Raw genomic sequence first — 16,123 nt, 5'->3', positions numbered from 1 at the left:
GCAAGCACGGCGTCAGAGTATGCAAAGAGCAGCGAGCTTCGAGAAGCCAAATGTGCAGCCGTTGCAGAGACCAGCATCACTGCGGAAAATGAAGAGACCGCGCGGTGCTATTAAGCCACTACAGGCAAGAAAAGAAGTCAATGATCAGTCTGCCGCATTATCAGCGCTGTCAGCAGAGAGAAGAGACCACGGACAAGACTTACCTGAGCAGAACAGCACAGAGAAGGAGGATATCAAGAGAGATGGCTTTGGAAGCGTGGTTACGGTGAATCGAGCTGTTGCTCCTAATTGGAGCAAGAAGTCAAAGCGGTCTAGCAGCTACAAGAGATTGGTTCAAGAGCGGCAGCACGCTGACGTGCTGCATGGTGCAGCAGAGAACCAGGTGAAGGAAACCATTGCTGAAATCAAGCAGTGGGTCCCACTTGATGTCATTTATGCGTTCGGGCTCGGGAAATTTGCGTCGCCGGCTCAACAACGAGCTGCAGAAGTCATGTTTCGCGCTGGAGTCCGTTTAAGAAACCAGCTTCTTTTCCTTGGAATGTGTCATTGGAAAGACTTTATTGTCTTCACACGAGAACAGGAGTGGGATCAGTCCAGCATTCGACTGCAGTGCTGGTGGCGGCAACTAAGTGCCAAGCATGAGCTTGAAGTGCGCAAACGAGTCCGAAAGGAAATGCAGCGAAGGCAAACAGCTTTTCTAGCTCTACTAGCGAGCAAACGACAACAGGCCGCGTGCAGAATAACACGCTGCATACGACGCTATGCGCTTCAGCGTTCACATGAGCGAGCAGTAATACGGCAGAAAGCTGCGATCTGTATTCAGAAGTTCTGGAGGCAGTTGTGCACTCAGTGGGCGGCAATACGTCGGGAGCTGCAAAAACAAAGGAGGAATAAAGCTGCGGTATGCATCCAAAAGCACGTCCGACGGATGCTTGCGCAGCGAAAGCGAATGCTACTCAGTAAAATTGACCACGTGGACAAGCGCCGCCGACAGAAAGCGCTTCAAATTGCTGCACGAACAAAACACATGAAAATGCTTGGAGCTGCGATTTCGATACAGCGCGCGTTCCGTGGTTGGCAAGAAAAGCAAGTTTTGATGCTCCGACGTCGTCGAGCAGCATTCGAGCGTGACAAGAAAAAGATACTCCAGGTACAAGCACATTATCGGGGCCAGCAAGCTCGAAGATGGGTAAGCAAACACAAGCGTGGCGTTCACAAGGCTGTACGCATTCTGCAGTGTTCATGGAGGTGCTACCTTGCCAGATGCGAGCTTTTACGGCGCAAGCGGGAAGCCTTAGCTCGAAGGAACCAGTTGTTAAAAGAGATTGAAGAAGCTCGCCGAAAGCGACAGTCTAATATCCTCGCTCCGCTGCAGTTGCAAAAGATGTGGGGGCAGATCTCGCTGCTGAAAGCTGCCAATGTATTCCAACAGGGTGATTCCTCGAACTCCCGCGAGGCTCAGGCAGCTCGAAAATTACAGGCTCGATGGAGAGGCAAGCAGATTCGTAAGCGCCTTCGATACGAAAAAGCGAAGGAAGCGGAGAAATCACGGCGTGCTGTCAATCGCAAACGCAGACTAGCCGCAGTTTGTATACAAAAACGCGTGCGTGGAATTAGAGGACGCGCTCGCGCTTGGGAGATGATGAAGGAAAGGAGTGCTGGACGAATTCAGCGTGTGTGGAGAGGATACAAAACGCGAACACGCCTCCTACAAATGAGGTATGCTATCAAGATGATACGACGAATTCAGACGCATTGGATAGCTCGCCGAAATGTGGAGAACCAGCGCTTCCGTGCACTAAATGCTACAATTATTCAGCGGGCAGCACGAAGGTTTATTGGAAGAAGAATGTTGTATGAAGCCGTTCGAAGACGGCAATTCCTAGCTGAGGAGAGCGCAGTCGGTAAAGTACTTGAAGAAAGGACCCGCAGCCGTGTGAAGGATGAGCTGTTGCTGCAAAGTTTTACATTCAAGGCGATCAGAACTGCTGACGAAGGAGATGGAAGTGCTCGGGAAGAATCGCGCGTTGACCGATCGCTTTACGTTGTCGACCTAGCGAAGAGACAATGGAAGGGGAAGGGTTACGATGGTATTTGGCAGGAGGTTTTCCGATACGCAGCCGGCAATTCGCTCGAAATGGATAATTCTCATTTCGCAAGGTTTCTCAAAGTGCTTCCCCATGCTTTCATCCACAAGACCCACTTTCCCATGCAGAACGCTGATGTAATTTTCGCAAAAATGAAGGAGCCGAAAGCAAAGACAATCTCGTTCCCGAGATTTAACAAAGCGATTCTGATGTTGCTGAAGGAGAAGTTTGCAGATGCAAACAACAAAGAAACTTCAAAATCTGCTGAGCCGGTGGAATCTGGTAGCGACCACGAGCACTTTCTTCGGTTTATGAATCGCTTCGTACTTCCGTCCACGATCCAGAACGGGAAATACAGAAAAATGCTGGAGGCGCATTGCACCCAGCGTTTGCTGTGGTCAGCAGCGGTTCTGCGGAGACTTGCGAGCCGAATTACCAGCAAAAGAATGCACGACAATTTCGTGATCGTCTATCGGGAACAACACGTACAGAAGCACCGCAGCAGATGTGCCTCTACGATCCAGCTAGCGTATCGCTGCTACAAGTTTCGCTTGCAATTGAAGACGATGCTCGCCGGTATGTTTATCGAGTTCATCGATCACACCGGTCGGACTGTGAAGTTCCAGCATATTGCCAGCGGAAAGGCCCTCACAAAGCGCCCAGTCTTCTTGAAGGGGGTAGTGTGCGGGAAGATCGTTCCGTTGCCTTTCCCTGGTGAGGAATTCCACGCGTTCTGTGAGCGGCACGAAGATAGCACAAATGCGTCAAGGATTCCAGCCGAGGTTTATTGCGTGGAGTGCGAAGATACTATGTGTAAAACCTGCTTCGATAGGGATCACAAGACTCGAAACGCGTTTCAGCGGCACCAACCACGAAAGATCGAGAAGTGCATTCACTGCGGTACGGAAACAGCAACACGAGAGTGCCTTCAGTGTGGCAATGGCAGAGTGCCGTTTTGTGATCCGTGCTTTCCGCACGTTCACAAACGACTTCAGAAGCAGCCGAAAGGAGCTAAAGAGGAGACGAAAATTCTACCGGATCAGCCTGTTGAGATCACACACAAGTTCCAAGCTCTAGTGGTCATGTGCGTGGAATGCTCAGACCGAGTAGCCCAATGGTCATGCGAGACGTGTTTGGATCTCTTTTGCAAGCGCTGTATGAGTTCATACCACGCGAAAGGCCAACGACAGTATCACCACTGCCATCGCTTAAGCTATTTCTCCATTTTGCGACTAAAAGCTGAACAAAAGAGAGATGCTGATGCTGAAAAGGAAAAGGAAAAGCGGAAGAAATGGCGCGAGGAGGAGCGAAAACGACAAGAAGCAGAGCTTCAACGCCAAAATCTTGCTGCTACGAAAATGCAGGCATTAATCCGGTCATTCGTCGCTCGGCAGTCCGGGAAAGCGTACATGAAGCTTGTACGTCAAACACAAGCAGCGCGCGCTCAACGAAAGAAAGACGACAAAGTGCGGTCATCCATCGCGTACAAGGTGAAGGCTGTGTTTGGCGTATCACCAGCACTGAAGTCCGATACAAAGCAAGAGATTGCTGCGCGCAAACAGCGGTTCGATGATATCAAGCGCGCCCTGTTCCTCCAGCGGCGATCTGGAGATAAGTCTAAAGCGAAGAAGCGCTGGAGCAAGAAGCAAAAGGCTCGAGTGTTGGAGGCTGCTAGAACTTGGTGTGATTACGACGAGCCGGTCAAGATCCTGAAAGGAGAGTGGAAGAACTGCGTGGGAACGATCGTGTCGACCCAGAACTTGATGCTCACCGGGAGTGTCCTTGTGTTTGTCTCTCTGGCCAATCGCTCTGTCGTCGTTCGGTGGGAGGACATCGAGCCCTACGACCAAGACGAAGCTTTGCGCCAGGAGTACGTACCACCAGGCCAACTAGCGGTGAACGTCACGCGAGACTTTTACGCCAAGATCTCGCGTATATTGGAAGGTGCTGTGCGGAAGGCACGCTTGCTGTATTTGCAAACGATCGAGTTCAACCGTATCATGCAGTACGCATGGGTGGTCGAGTACGACAAGCGGGAGCAGAAAGTGGAGTATTGGAACGTGGTGCTTAACCGGCGTGTGTCAACACCGCCCAAAGCAATGGAATTAATCGAGCGCATGGAGCCGGAAGACCGGGAAAAATTGGAGAAGCGAGTGGAGCTGGCACGAAGCAAACTCGTCGCTCTGCTAAACCCGTTCCAGCCGAAGAACAAGCCCAAGCTGGCACTGCGACGGAATGCCGTTGTATTCGTCCCGAGTGGAATCGTCGTGGAGGAGAGCAACGCTTCGCTGGCATCTTTGAAGCTCGAGATGGAGGCCATCGATGCCGCTCGCTTCTGGCACGACAAGGTCATCGCCAACCGGCAGCTCGGCAGTCGGAAGGCGCGCAAATTCCTCGCTGCGTCTTCGTCCAAGGCGTGCTGGTGGGTGGTGAAGCTGTTCGTCTGGATGGATCTTCACGCGGAGGGCGGCTTTGAGCCCAACGCGAGGAAGCTGTTCAACCTGTCCGAGGAGCTGCAGGTGTATGTGGTGCGGGAGGTCAGCGACCGCTTCCAGCAGTCCGGCGACCCCAATCTTGCGAAGGACAAGCTGGTGCAATTGACCACGTTGAAGATGGCTACGCTGCAGCTGCTGGTGACCAAGGACCAGCGAGACGCCGAGGAGGAGGAGGCCCGGCAGGCGCAGTGAGTGAAAAAGGCAACTTCTAGTTGAAGCCGCTCGGGCTCAGACAGCCCCAGCCCGCATCAGGCGGCTTTTGACTGGCCAGGGAGAAAACTGTCCAACCGACTACTCATGTCAAGATCTAGAAACTGTCAAATGGCATAATTTAAGCTCTCTGTTTAAGCGCGACTTACTGAGTGGATGTAGTGCGAAGGTCGCGCCAGTGGAACTGGAGCCGCTCGCGCCCAGCCAGCCAACCAGTGGCCCGCCGAGCCGCCTTCATTTGCCTCGCCCACGCAACAAAAGGGAAGTTCGAAGCTAACGCATCAACTAGGAAACAATGGGTAAGTAAGCCCGACAACTATGAGCCCGCGACGGCGGTGAATGTTCCAGCAACGGACAGGAAAGGCAGCGCAGGGCAGGCGAGGGCGGCGAACAGACATGCAGGGCAGGGCAGCGAGTGCAGCTCAACACAGGCACAGCTCAACACGCAGCGAGTGACTGGCACAGGGCAGCGACACCCATAGGCATCTGCAGCTACGAGCAATACGACAATGGATTAAGGACCGCTGCACTGCTGCAACCGACGCCATCGCCCTGGCTGCTTTCCTGTCCAAAAGCTGCACCGTCGCGGGCATTGACAAGATTTAGGCCGACGAGATCCGCAGTGCTGACTGTTCTTGTGTCTGTTGCGTGCAGTCCAGATCAAGGCGCACGAGCTCCGCACCAAGAGCAAGACTGAGCTGCTCCGTCAGCTGGACGACTACCAGCAGGAGCTGGCCCAGCTCCGCGTGGCCAAGGTCATTGGCGGCGCCGCCTCCAAGCTGAGCAAGATCCGCGTGGTGCGCAAGTCGATCGCCCGCGTGCTGACGGTGTACAACCAGAACCAGAAGGCCAAGCTCCGCGACGCCCTGGGCAGCAAGAAGCACGTGCCCCTGGACCTGCGCCGCAAGCAGACGCGCGCCATCCGCCGTCAGCTCTCCAAGCACGAGAAGTCGCTCAAGACCCTCAAGCAGCAGAAGAAGGAGTCGTACTACCCCAAGCGCCGCTTCGCTCTTAAGGCGTAAGCGTTCTGCTAGTTGCTGGGCGTGCGTCGGACTAAATACACCCTCCTAAGCTTCCCGCCATGTTTCGACACGGCGTTGATCAATTGTCGGTTCGTAGTTGGGACTTTATTGCATTTTCATTGCCGTGCTTTGGTTACTCTACTCCTCTGTCACGTCCCAGCAGAAAGACTCGTCCTCGTTCTCCGAGTTGGAGTCGGACACGATGTCGAAGCTGCTGGTTTCATCAGTCTCCACTGCAGCTTCAGGTGTTGCATCTTGGTCGTGTGACTGCGATTCCTCGTTGCTTCCCTCAATGAGCTGCGTCGCGTCCGGGTCCTCTGCGTTGCTCTGTTGCGTGGATCGTAGAGTGCATGCTGGGTCCACCGTCTGCAGTCCGCTGATGGCCATGTCGCTGAGTAAGTCATCGTGGATAGAGAAGTCCTCCTCTGGCACGTCTCCTGGTGGCTCCTCGTCTTCGACAGACACTACACCATTCTCCTACATTCATTAATGGAGACTCTCGTTAGTGGTTGCTGACTGGCGAGGTGAAAGAAGACATTCATGAAGGGTCTTGTCAGTGGTTAGTGAGAGCTGAGTTTGAAGAAGTTGGGGTGATTCGCACCTTCACGGTGAAAGGCTGCACTACGTAGCCTGCCACGGATGACTTTATGATCGTCACCGCGCGATACAACGAGTGTCGCTCCATTATGAGCTGCAATGCATCAACCAGTGTTAATAGATGTTGAAGCGAGTAACCATGACAAAGCCACCGCATTTTCCGACCCTTGTGGTGACGCAGTGCGCCCAACTGTCGCCAAGTTGCGGCTTCGTATACAGTCCACCTAGACGGCAATAGCAAGTTAAAACTCAGACAAAGCCGATGGGACCAGGGATAGACAAGAGTCTACAGAGCCTACCTTCGCCTTCAACCGTGCTGGCATGATTCGTGACGACAGCGAAGGCTTGGTATGTGTCTGCGAATAATCTGAATGCAGATGTACATACTCATTAGTCCACCATAAAGCAGCACGAGGGAAGCAGATCAACCTACTTCAAGTCTCTTGCGAGCCGTAACATTTGGTGTTGGCGTTGTGCGTGCGTTAAATCATTTGCCTGGTATCGCACATATAACACAACAAGTTAATTATCTCAAGAAGCGGATTGCATTCGCTAAGTCATAAGGGACTCAAGCACCTAGCTGACCTTGTTGAAGAGAGTAGTCACGCAGTCAATAATGAGGAGCTTTACCCTGAATGAATGCATCGAATCCTCCATTTCCTTCAGCCTGTAATGGTACGCACGGTGTTAGTCTGGATTTGAAACACCAATGCTTTAAGCAGCTCACACGTACTTGGAAGCTAATACAGCGATTGATTTGACTTTCACCACACGAATGCGCTTGATGATTCCAGCAGCTAATTGATTCAAGTTTGCCTCTTGGCCAGTACTTGTCAGGCTAATGCGCGCAAGGGTTATCTGCAGGAGACTGCACTCACGACCACACCGTCAGGTTTACGCCACAAACACCGACATACACGAAAAGCGGACCGTTTAGCACTGAAGTTGTGCTCGACGTCGAAAAACATAACACCGCTCTCTGGGTAATCCATCGCGCAAATGACGGCAAGCGTCATGGCAACTTGGCTTTTGCCGATACCAGAAGTGCCCACAAACTGCTCACAACACCATTCATCAGCGACAAAATACCGGACTAAACTTGCACATCAATAACCAGCAGAACCGCACTTCTGACAATGCTCGGCAATGCAGTCCGCCGTTCAGCGCTTGATCGATGCCTGCCAGTCCTGTTCGCAAGAACGTCGGGTGGTTGGCGCTTTCCAAGAAGAGGTCGAAGGCCTAAGACACACAACCAGAGACCATCAGCAACAACCCACAACACAAATACCTTTGCAACTTCAATCAAGGGGCTGTCACTACCGAGCGACTTGCTGGGGCCAGTCGGATCGAGAGCTTGGCCACTAGCTCCTACTCAACCAGTCCGTGAGAATAATGATCCACTCTACTCAAAACCCAAATTTCTCCGCCCTCAGACCTCCGTCTCGCGAACGGACATGTCCACGGCATGGGCGACGTCCCACACTGGGCGCTGCAGCAACTGGCGGTGCGTCGTGATGCCGCTAGCCTGAAACAGCGCGCGCCGCCGCTCGTCCACATTCTCCCGAGCCAACACCCGCTGCAGCATTTCGCATTATTGGCTACTGCCACGGATCCAACGATATCCCACCAACCACACATAATACGACACAGAAAACAGTCATGTTGAAGTTAAACAGAAGACACACCGGCCACGTACCCGTTGACTGTTGCACCCATTGCTCCGATCTTTGGGCTACGGTTTCACTCCTCAATCTGCCGTCCAAGACACAGCAAGAGCTCAGAGCGATGATCTACTACGACGCGTCGCGGCTGTGGGGGATTCTGCTGCGGTGGCACGGGTCGGCGCTGAGCGGCCAGGCGCCCGTGCGGGCGCTGCACATGGCGGTGGTCGCGCTCGGCATCTCGCTGGTCGACCACTTCTACCCGTTCGTGGTGGCCACCAACAAGTCGATGGCGTTCACGGACTCGCTCACCGTGTTCAACACGTTCCTGGGGCTCATCATCTCGTTCCGCCTCAACTCGGCCTTCAACCAGTGGAGAGCGGGCATGGTGGCCATGGGGGCGCTCTCCGAGGCCGCGAGGGACATCGTCGGCTCCGGCTGCGCGTACGTGAGCACGACCATCAAGGAGGAGGTGGAGGAGAGCAAGGACGAAGCCAACGCCAAAGAAGCGGAGCAAGAGCACAAGAAGCACGCGCACAATGGCAGCGAGTGCCACGACAGACCGCGACCCATTTCGCGCGATATCCTCGAGAAGTGCACCTTCTTCACGGAGCTGCGGCGACTCGTGTTCCTGTACATCGCCATCGTGTTCCACGACTGTCGTGGCCGCGACGGCATTGACAAGTTGAGGGACACGGGGGTGCTGACTGAGGCCGAGTACGACGAGCTGTACGCGTCCGGTTCGGAGTACAAGAAGGAGATGAACGAGGTGGAGTCCTACTGCGACCTGACACGTCGGACTCCGCACAAGCTGCGTGCAGCCATCACCGAGCTCTGGCTCAAGAGACTGGTGCAGGTTGCTTCACAGTGCGGTCATCTGACGCCGGGGAACGCTAGCACGTTGCAGAGTAAGATCTCGCAGCTGCCGAACCTGTACACGACGGTCTTCCACATCGCGAACGTGCCGATCCCGTTCAACTACATGCAGTATCTGCAGTTCCTGCTGGCTGCCTACATGCTGCTCTACATGGTCGTGATCGTGCCGAGCTCGGGGCTCTACACGCCGGCGTGGGTGTTCGTGTGGGGCACTTTTCTCTTCATGGCCGACGAGATCGCCATGGAAATTGAATGTCCCTTTGGTCTGGACGCCAACGATATTGACCTGGAAGAGAGACTGCTGCAGATTGAAGAGGAGCTCACGGTGCTGGTCCGCAGTCAGTACTACTTCGTCACCGGCGGCTCGAGTCTCTGCTTCACCGGCGGGTTGTGGTGCCAGATGCCGACTTCGCTGCTCGAGTCCAAGCCGGAGATCACCAAGTCCTTCTCCTTCCACCAAGGTCGACTGTCCCCGTCCAACATCGCGACGGTGCAGGAGCACATGCTGCCAGAGATCAACGAGTACACGGGTCTGATCAAAGACCCACCAGCAACACGGATCAAGATTTCTGCCAAGAAGAGCATATCGGGAGGTGGCGGCTACGGGTCGATGGCGTCTATGACTGCGTAGATACCAGCACTTTAACTCTTAACATGATGACCGTCAATGGATGTCGAAGCAAAAATCTATTTGGTTGGTACTGTATGCACGGGTCTACTTGCGAAAGTACCTCGAACAACACCCCTCGACGTCCTTGAGACTCAGGTCACGCACGCCAAAGACCTTCACAGACGGAGTGTACACGCCCGTGGCCACCACGTGGTTGCCGTCCTCGGACAGAAGTCCAGCAGCAGCTCCACGCCGAGGGTAGTCCTCGTCCCTTAGACAGCGTCATGCGCAGACTTCAAATACTATTATCACAATTACCTTACGTTAACACTACCTCTTCGATGTCCGAGTCGTCAAAGCTCATCACACTATCGTTTGGCACGGTGGCGCTGGGAGCTGGCAATGGATCTGGCTGAGGTACTGCATCCATCGTAAGCCCTGCTCCATCTTGCTTGCCAAGAGCATCAATGAGTCCCATCACGACCGCGCTCGTCGAAGCCTCCACCGACTCGCCACTGTCGCCTAAGCTTGGAATGTCCATGCCAAACGACATCTCGGACGACGCCACTATCGACTGCCTGTAGTCGAGTCTTGCTGCAGGCTCAATGATTGCAAATTCACTGGCTGTTGAAAGTCGATCCGATTCCAGAGAGGTTGTGGTCATGTGTGCTTCAAACTGACCAGACCCTGTGTGCGAGAGTGCCCGGTGTGTTCCAATTCGTGTCTGGGGTGGCTCCAGGTCTGAGGAAGAGCCGATCCGTGGAAGAAGCCACGCTCCATCCTCTTCCTGCCGCTCTTGTCGACAGTTGTCCACTTCATCATTCTTCTGTGCAGCCACAATCCGTAGATCTTCCCCTGAAACGGGTTCTGCCTCGGAATGGCTTTGTGCAAGAGAATCATTTTCCCACAACGATCTCTTGTCACCCATGTTCGCATCCACGTTTGTCGCTATGATCTCGTCCGTACGAGTGTCATGGGGAAGTCTGGTTTCCGTGATTTCTGTACGGCCATCATCTCTGCTTGGGGCCCTTCCGCCAACTGGCAACTCTTGCAAACTGTCGTCATCGCTCGGTTCTGGAGCCACCTCCGTCATATCCACATTCGCGCCCAACTCCTCGTTGTCGCGATGAACACTATTCACAAGATCGCCAACTGCTTCTTGAACTTCAGGTGGGCTCACTTTCTCCTCTTCGGGGGTGTTACGCGTGGACTTATCGCCTGCTGTCGGTACGTTATTCTCCACAAAGTTGCCAGGAAAATACGCACTGCTCTTTGTTGCAGCCTCTCCCTCGACGACCACCGAAAGTTGGTGTTTGGCTGAATATCGGCGGGCTGGTGTAAGAGCAGATAGCTCTTGATCTTCTTCTATGTTGCTGAGCAATTCATGAGGTGTGCCGCCTGTATCATGATTGCTTTCAGCTACTTTCTTCTCCGTAGCCACTCCAATAGTATTCACTGTTGCTACCCCCTCGTTGTTTGCATTGCGACTCAGGAGATCTGGCTTCGCAGAAGGTCCGAAAGCTGCCATCGCCTGCCGAACTAGCCCCTGACTGATCTCGGACTTTGCGCGAGCCTCCATTTTGAAACGGTCCAGAGCTTGCTGCCGGGTTTTCTCCATCGGCACCCACTCCTTCTCGATGATCGTGTTGACATTGTTTTCACATTCGACCATTCTCGCTAAGACCTCGTGGGGCAGCACTTCCAGATGACCGTGTAAAGCCTGCTGGACGATCGGCAGATTTTCCTCTGACAGCCACGCACTCTTAGCAGGGACGCCAAAACGACGAGAAAAATGCTCGAGTTGTGACAGGCAACTTGCAACACGCTCCTTCACTGCATTTTCGTCATGTTGGAACCGACTTCGGACATACTTGTGCCGAGGGATCGAGCTGCAATTTTTCGGAGCAGCTTCGTTACTAGCCACATTGGTTGCCGCCCTATAGCAAGGCACATTCGCAAAAACAAAATGAGTACAGTTGCAAATTCTCCTTCCCTTTACCAGTTTCCAGTACAGAAACGTACTGTTGAGCTCGCTCATCGAGCGCATCCAGGAGGTCCTGACTGTGAAGTTGCTGAATGTAGTCGGGAATTTGTCCATCGTCTTCATGCACAGGTTTAGAGATATCAACATCTTCCACATCAGTACCAACGGCAGTGTCGACAGTGGGTACGGCCTGCGAACTCGGATCAGACTCCACGAGGCTAACTTCAGGTGCTATCGTTGGCACTGGATCATCAATAATGGTAACTTGTACCTCAGCGTCTGCTGAGGGTGTTCGCAAAGCATCCACCGTCTGACTGGCTGCATCCTCGTAGCTCAAGCTGATAGGATCCGTGCCCGTGTCCTCATAGATCACTGGACTTTGTTGAGTAATCGTCTCGGTCTTGCTCTCAACTGGAAAAGGGCTGGCCTGCTCATCTGTTTGTACAGACTCGTCGGCAAAAAGAAGCACTTCAGTCTGAGAGACCTTGTCGTGCGTTGCAACAGGAGGTACTTCGCGTGCCAAAGCCAATCTATCTGCCAGCTCTTTCTTTTTTCGCAAGGCTGACAAGTGCAGTGCTTGGACTTTTGTCAATTCCTCTCGGGAAGCAGTCAGCTCAGCGTTCACGTCCTCAAGAGTCTGCTGTAAAATCTTAATTTCTGCCTCCGCAGCAGCGAGTTTATCATCATTTCCGTGAGGCGCAACACTAGCCGGCAAGCCGGCAGCTCCCATCATCTTCATTTTCATTGAATGGAACTGAAGCTGCTGCTTCAAGTCAGCCAGCTCGTCTTCAGCTTTCTGCTTCTGCAGGCAGACTTCGTCCAGTTGTCGGCGTGATTCCACGTGCTGCTGCTCAGCTACCAGTCGCGTCGCTTTCAGCTCTTCTGCAAGCTTCGTCTCAGTACGCAGTCGCTCGTACACCTGCTGCACCTTTTGCGCTTCTTCTTCCACCAGCGAGCGCAACTTATCTTCGTGCTCATGCAGCGCTCGCTCCACTTGCTGCACCATCTTCTGCATGGTCGCTTCAGACGCCGTCTGGCCCTCTTTCCTTGCCTTTTCAGCCGCATCCTCCAATTCACCACCAGCGTGCCGCTTCATCTTGTGCTTCACCGGTGTTTCGACCTCAATACTCTCGCCAAAATGTCTCCTTACGAGGTGTTTCTCCAAATACTCCTTCGACGAGAACAGTTTCCCACAAAATCCGCACACGCGAGCTTCCTGCACGGCTGGTCTCAGCTCTTCCTCCATTTCATTCCCATCCTCGTTCTCCTTCTGCACCAGCGCCTTCCTCCTCTGCTTCGCCTTCCTCTCCGATATTAACTCAGTCAACAAGGTCTCAATCGTCGCCACCGCCGACGGCGAAGCTCTAACTCACCACAAACAACCAACAACAATAAAACTTCCACGAATCCCTCAAAACTTTTCGTAAAGATTCCGAAAAAAATCCCAAAACTTACCCGTGGATCTGCAGCAGCTTGGCAATGTTCTGCAGCACCTGGTGCAGCTTGTCCACCTGCTTGTCGCCGCTGCGCGCGCGGGCCTTGAGCTTCTGCGCGCGCAGCAGCAGCTCGTCCCGCTCCGTCTCGACGTGGCGCAGCTCCTGGCCCAGCGACTCCAGCACGTCGCCGTCCCGCGCCCGCATGAAGAGCAGGTACTCCATCGCCAGCTGCAGCACGCGCACCAGGAACCAGGCGTCGCGCGTCGCCGGGTCTTTCGGCGCATTCGGCAGCCGCGCAAACGTCACGTGCAGCGCGTACGGCTCCAGCAGCGCCGGGTCACCGCGCCGCACCACGTCCACCACGTCCAGTGCGCCCAGCAGCCGCCAGTTGAGCTTCTCGCTGCGCTCGCGCCAGCAGAAGCGCTGCATCGGAGCGCCTAGCCTAATAGTGAGCCAGTTGAGGAAATGCTCAGTGTCAAGATATCAGATACCCCTTGCATCTGATTGGCTGACGTATGTTGATGTAGCCATCTCTTATTTCAACCAAACACCAATTCAAGTGTGTACTGAATTAACTCAGATACTTTCTTTATTTACTTAGTTAGATTACACATCTTTTCGACCAATCACGCTGGGCTGCATTATTGGCTGGTGTCCGCAGCAGCGGCTCAATTGTCATCTTCATCTTCGCGGAGCTCCTGTCGGTGTCGGTCGGTGCATCATGGCGGCGCTGGCAGCTTCGTCGCTCAATGGCGTCAAGATCTACAACCTATCGTCTGGCAAGACGCTGCCGCAGTGGCTGGCGGAGAAGGGCGGCAGTCGCAAGGCGCTGGCCAAGGACGAGGACTACCGTCGGCGCGTGGAGCTGCTGCAGGACTTCCACTTCCCCGCCGGCTCGCAGCGCGTGCGCATGTCCGCGGACGGCAACTACGTGGTGGCCACGGGTGTGTACCCTCCGTCCGTCAAGGTCTATGACGTGCGCGACCTGAGTCTCAAGTTCGAGCGCGGACTGGACGCCGAGGTGGTGCAGTTCGAGGTGCTGTCCTCGGACTTCGGCAAGCTGGCGTTCCTGCAGGCGGACCGCTCCGTGGCCTTCCACGCGCCCTACGGCACGCACTACAACATGCGCATCCCCAAGTTTGGTCGGGACATGACCTACCACAGGGAGAACTGCGAGCTGTACGTGGCGGCCTCGGGCTCGGACGTGTACCGCATTAACCTGGACCAGGGCCGCTTCGTGGCCCCGCTCGAGCTGCAGTCGCAGGCCTCGGCGGCCAATGTGGTGCAGCTGAACCCGATTCATCAGCTGCTGGGCGTCGGCTGCGAGGACGGCGTGGTCGAGATGTTCGACTCGAGGAGTCAGCAGCGTGTGGGCACTCTGGACATCGCCGCGCACTTCGCGTCCTCTAAGTCGGACAAGCAGCTTGAAGTGTCGGCGCTGAGATTCGACGATGACGGGCTGACCTTCGGTGTCGGCACGTCCGAGGGCCAGTGTCTGCTGTACGACCTCCGCTCGTCGCGCCCGCTGCTGGAGAAGAACCACCAGTACGGACTCCCCATCATGGACCTGCAGTTCCACGACTACGCGCGCAAGGTGATCTCGTCCGATGCCAAGGTGATCAAGATCTGGGACCGTCGTGACGGCGCCGTGTTCACGAACGTCGAGACGCCCGCCGAGGTGAAGGACGTGTGTATTGTGGAAGGCGCGCAGGGCAAGTCCGGTGTGCTGCTTGTGGCTGGCGAACAGGAGCGCGTGATGAGCTACTACATCCCCGAGCTGGGCATTGCTCCCAAGTGGTGCTCGTTCTTGGACTCGCTGACGGAGGAGCTCGAGGAGGAGGCGCAGGCCACGGTCTACGACGACTACCGCTTCGTCACGCGCGCGGAGATTGCGTCTTTCGGACTGGATCACTTGGTGGGCACGCCGCTGCTCAAGGCGTACATGCACGGTTTCTTCATGGACGCTCGCCTGTACAACAAGGTCAAGGCTGTGGCCGAGCCGTTTGCGTACGACGAGTGGCGCAAGAAGAAGCTCAAAGAGAAGGTCGAGGCCAAGCAGGCCAACCGTATCACCATCCAGCGCCGTCTGCCCAAGGTCAACCGCGCTACGGCGGAGCGCATCCTGCAGAACGAAGCCAAGCGGAAGAAGAACGGCAAGGGCGCCGACGGCGAGGAGGCCGACGCGGACTCTTCCTTCTCCAACCCGCTGGGCGACGAGCGTTTCTCGCGCATGTTCACGTCCTCGGACTTCGAGGTGGATGAGGAGAGCGACACGTACCGCATGCTGCACCCGAACGCTGCCAACACGAAGCAGCAGCGCAAGCAGGAGGACATGGACAGTGACGCTGGCAGCGACGACGACGACGAAGATGAAGACGACGAGGTGGGTGGTCGCTTCGCCCGCGTGGAGGACGACGAAGAGGAGGAAGAGCTGGAAGGCAGACCGAGCGACGAGTCCTCGGACGAGGAAGAGGACGAAGCCCCCAGACGCGCCCCTCAGCGGACTGCTGCGAAGGACAAGCGGAAGCCGGCGCCCAAGTTCTACGAGATCGCCGAGGGCGAGAAGGTGGGCGACCTCATGTCTTTCGGCTCGTCGAGCGACCGTGCCGCCCAGCGTGAGAAGAAGCAGCTGGCCAAGCTGCCGCTTGCGGAGCGTCTGCGCATGCAGCGCGTCACGGAGAAGGAGCGCAGTGCGTTCAAGAAGGAGGAGACGACGGGCGGAGGCTACGTCCGTGAGATGTCGTTCGTGCCCCAGGCCGATCTGCTCAAGCAGCAGCGCGCCCGTGAGCGCGAAGGCGGCAACACGGACGGTGACGACGCCTTTGGCAATGGCAAGCGGCGGAAGAAGCGCGGCGTCGGCGACCTGAAGCTCGCGAACCCGGGACGGAACCCCCGCTTTCGCAGATAAGAGATAGACACCCGTGCATACACTACCAACCAAATAGATTTTTTGCTTCGACATCCATTGACGTGCATCAAGTTGAAGTGCTAGTAACCGAAGCCATCGACCTGTAACCTCGATGTGCTCTTGTTGGCGGCGCGTGTGACCTATCACCAACTTTCACGTGAAATGGTCTCTTCCACCTCATCATCAATATTCTGGCGTTGGCTTCAACGTAAGTTAGGGCATCCTGTTGTGAATGAA

The 16,123-nt window shown here is 55.1% G+C and overlaps 6 protein-coding genes across 6 annotated transcripts; 4 read left to right on the top strand and 2 right to left on the bottom strand.

The window, feature by feature from the left end:
* Positions 1-538: 538 nt before the first annotated feature.
* On the top strand, positions 539-4,774 carry PHYSODRAFT_481082 (hypothetical protein; the record flags this gene model as incomplete). Its single annotated transcript, XM_009523174.1, has 2 exons — positions 539-3,064; positions 3,140-4,774. The coding sequence occupies 2 exons, from the start codon at positions 539-541 to the stop codon at positions 4,772-4,774; spliced, it is 4,161 nt and encodes a 1,386-aa protein (XP_009521469.1).
* A 276-nt stretch (positions 4,775-5,050) lies between these two features.
* Positions 5,051-5,899, top strand: PHYSODRAFT_285167 (hypothetical protein). The gene is made up of 2 exons (XM_009523173.1): positions 5,051-5,091; positions 5,447-5,899. Exons 1-2 carry the CDS (start codon positions 5,088-5,090, stop codon positions 5,812-5,814), a joined length of 372 nt encoding a protein of 123 aa, XP_009521468.1. The 5' UTR covers positions 5,051-5,087; the 3' UTR covers positions 5,815-5,899.
* A 53-nt stretch (positions 5,900-5,952) lies between these two features.
* PHYSODRAFT_327096 (hypothetical protein) lies at positions 5,953-7,996 on the bottom strand (the record flags this gene model as incomplete). Its single annotated transcript, XM_009523172.1, has 8 exons — positions 5,953-6,291; positions 6,416-6,505; positions 6,997-7,078; positions 7,145-7,279; positions 7,342-7,466; positions 7,540-7,650; positions 7,732-7,779; positions 7,847-7,996. 8 exons carry the CDS (start codon positions 7,994-7,996, stop codon positions 5,953-5,955), a joined length of 1,080 nt encoding a protein of 359 aa, XP_009521467.1.
* Positions 7,997-8,196: 200 nt separating this feature from the next.
* Positions 8,197-9,579, top strand: PHYSODRAFT_258677 (hypothetical protein; the record flags this gene model as incomplete). The annotated part of the gene is made up of 1 exon (XM_009523171.1): positions 8,197-9,579. One exon carries the CDS (start codon positions 8,197-8,199, stop codon positions 9,577-9,579), a length of 1,383 nt encoding a protein of 460 aa, XP_009521466.1.
* Positions 9,580-12,993: 3,414 nt separating this feature from the next.
* PHYSODRAFT_482615 (hypothetical protein) lies at positions 12,994-13,407 on the bottom strand (the record flags this gene model as incomplete). The annotated part of the gene is made up of 1 exon (XM_009523170.1): positions 12,994-13,407. The coding sequence occupies one exon, from the start codon at positions 13,405-13,407 to the stop codon at positions 12,994-12,996; it is 414 nt and encodes a 137-aa protein (XP_009521465.1).
* A 292-nt stretch (positions 13,408-13,699) lies between these two features.
* PHYSODRAFT_555658 (hypothetical protein) lies at positions 13,700-15,942 on the top strand (the record flags this gene model as incomplete). Its single annotated transcript, XM_009523169.1, has 1 exon — positions 13,700-15,942. One exon carries the CDS (start codon positions 13,700-13,702, stop codon positions 15,884-15,886), a length of 2,187 nt encoding a protein of 728 aa, XP_009521464.1. The 3' UTR covers positions 15,887-15,942.
* Positions 15,943-16,123: the final 181 nt, after the last annotated feature.

This window comes from Phytophthora sojae (assembly GCF_000149755.1).
Source record: "Phytophthora sojae unplaced genomic scaffold PHYSOscaffold_2, whole genome shotgun sequence".
In the NCBI taxonomy this organism is placed as follows: Eukaryota; Oomycota; class Peronosporomycetes; order Peronosporales; family Peronosporaceae; genus Phytophthora; species Phytophthora sojae.
This window is presented reverse-complemented; position numbering and strand designations above follow the sequence as displayed.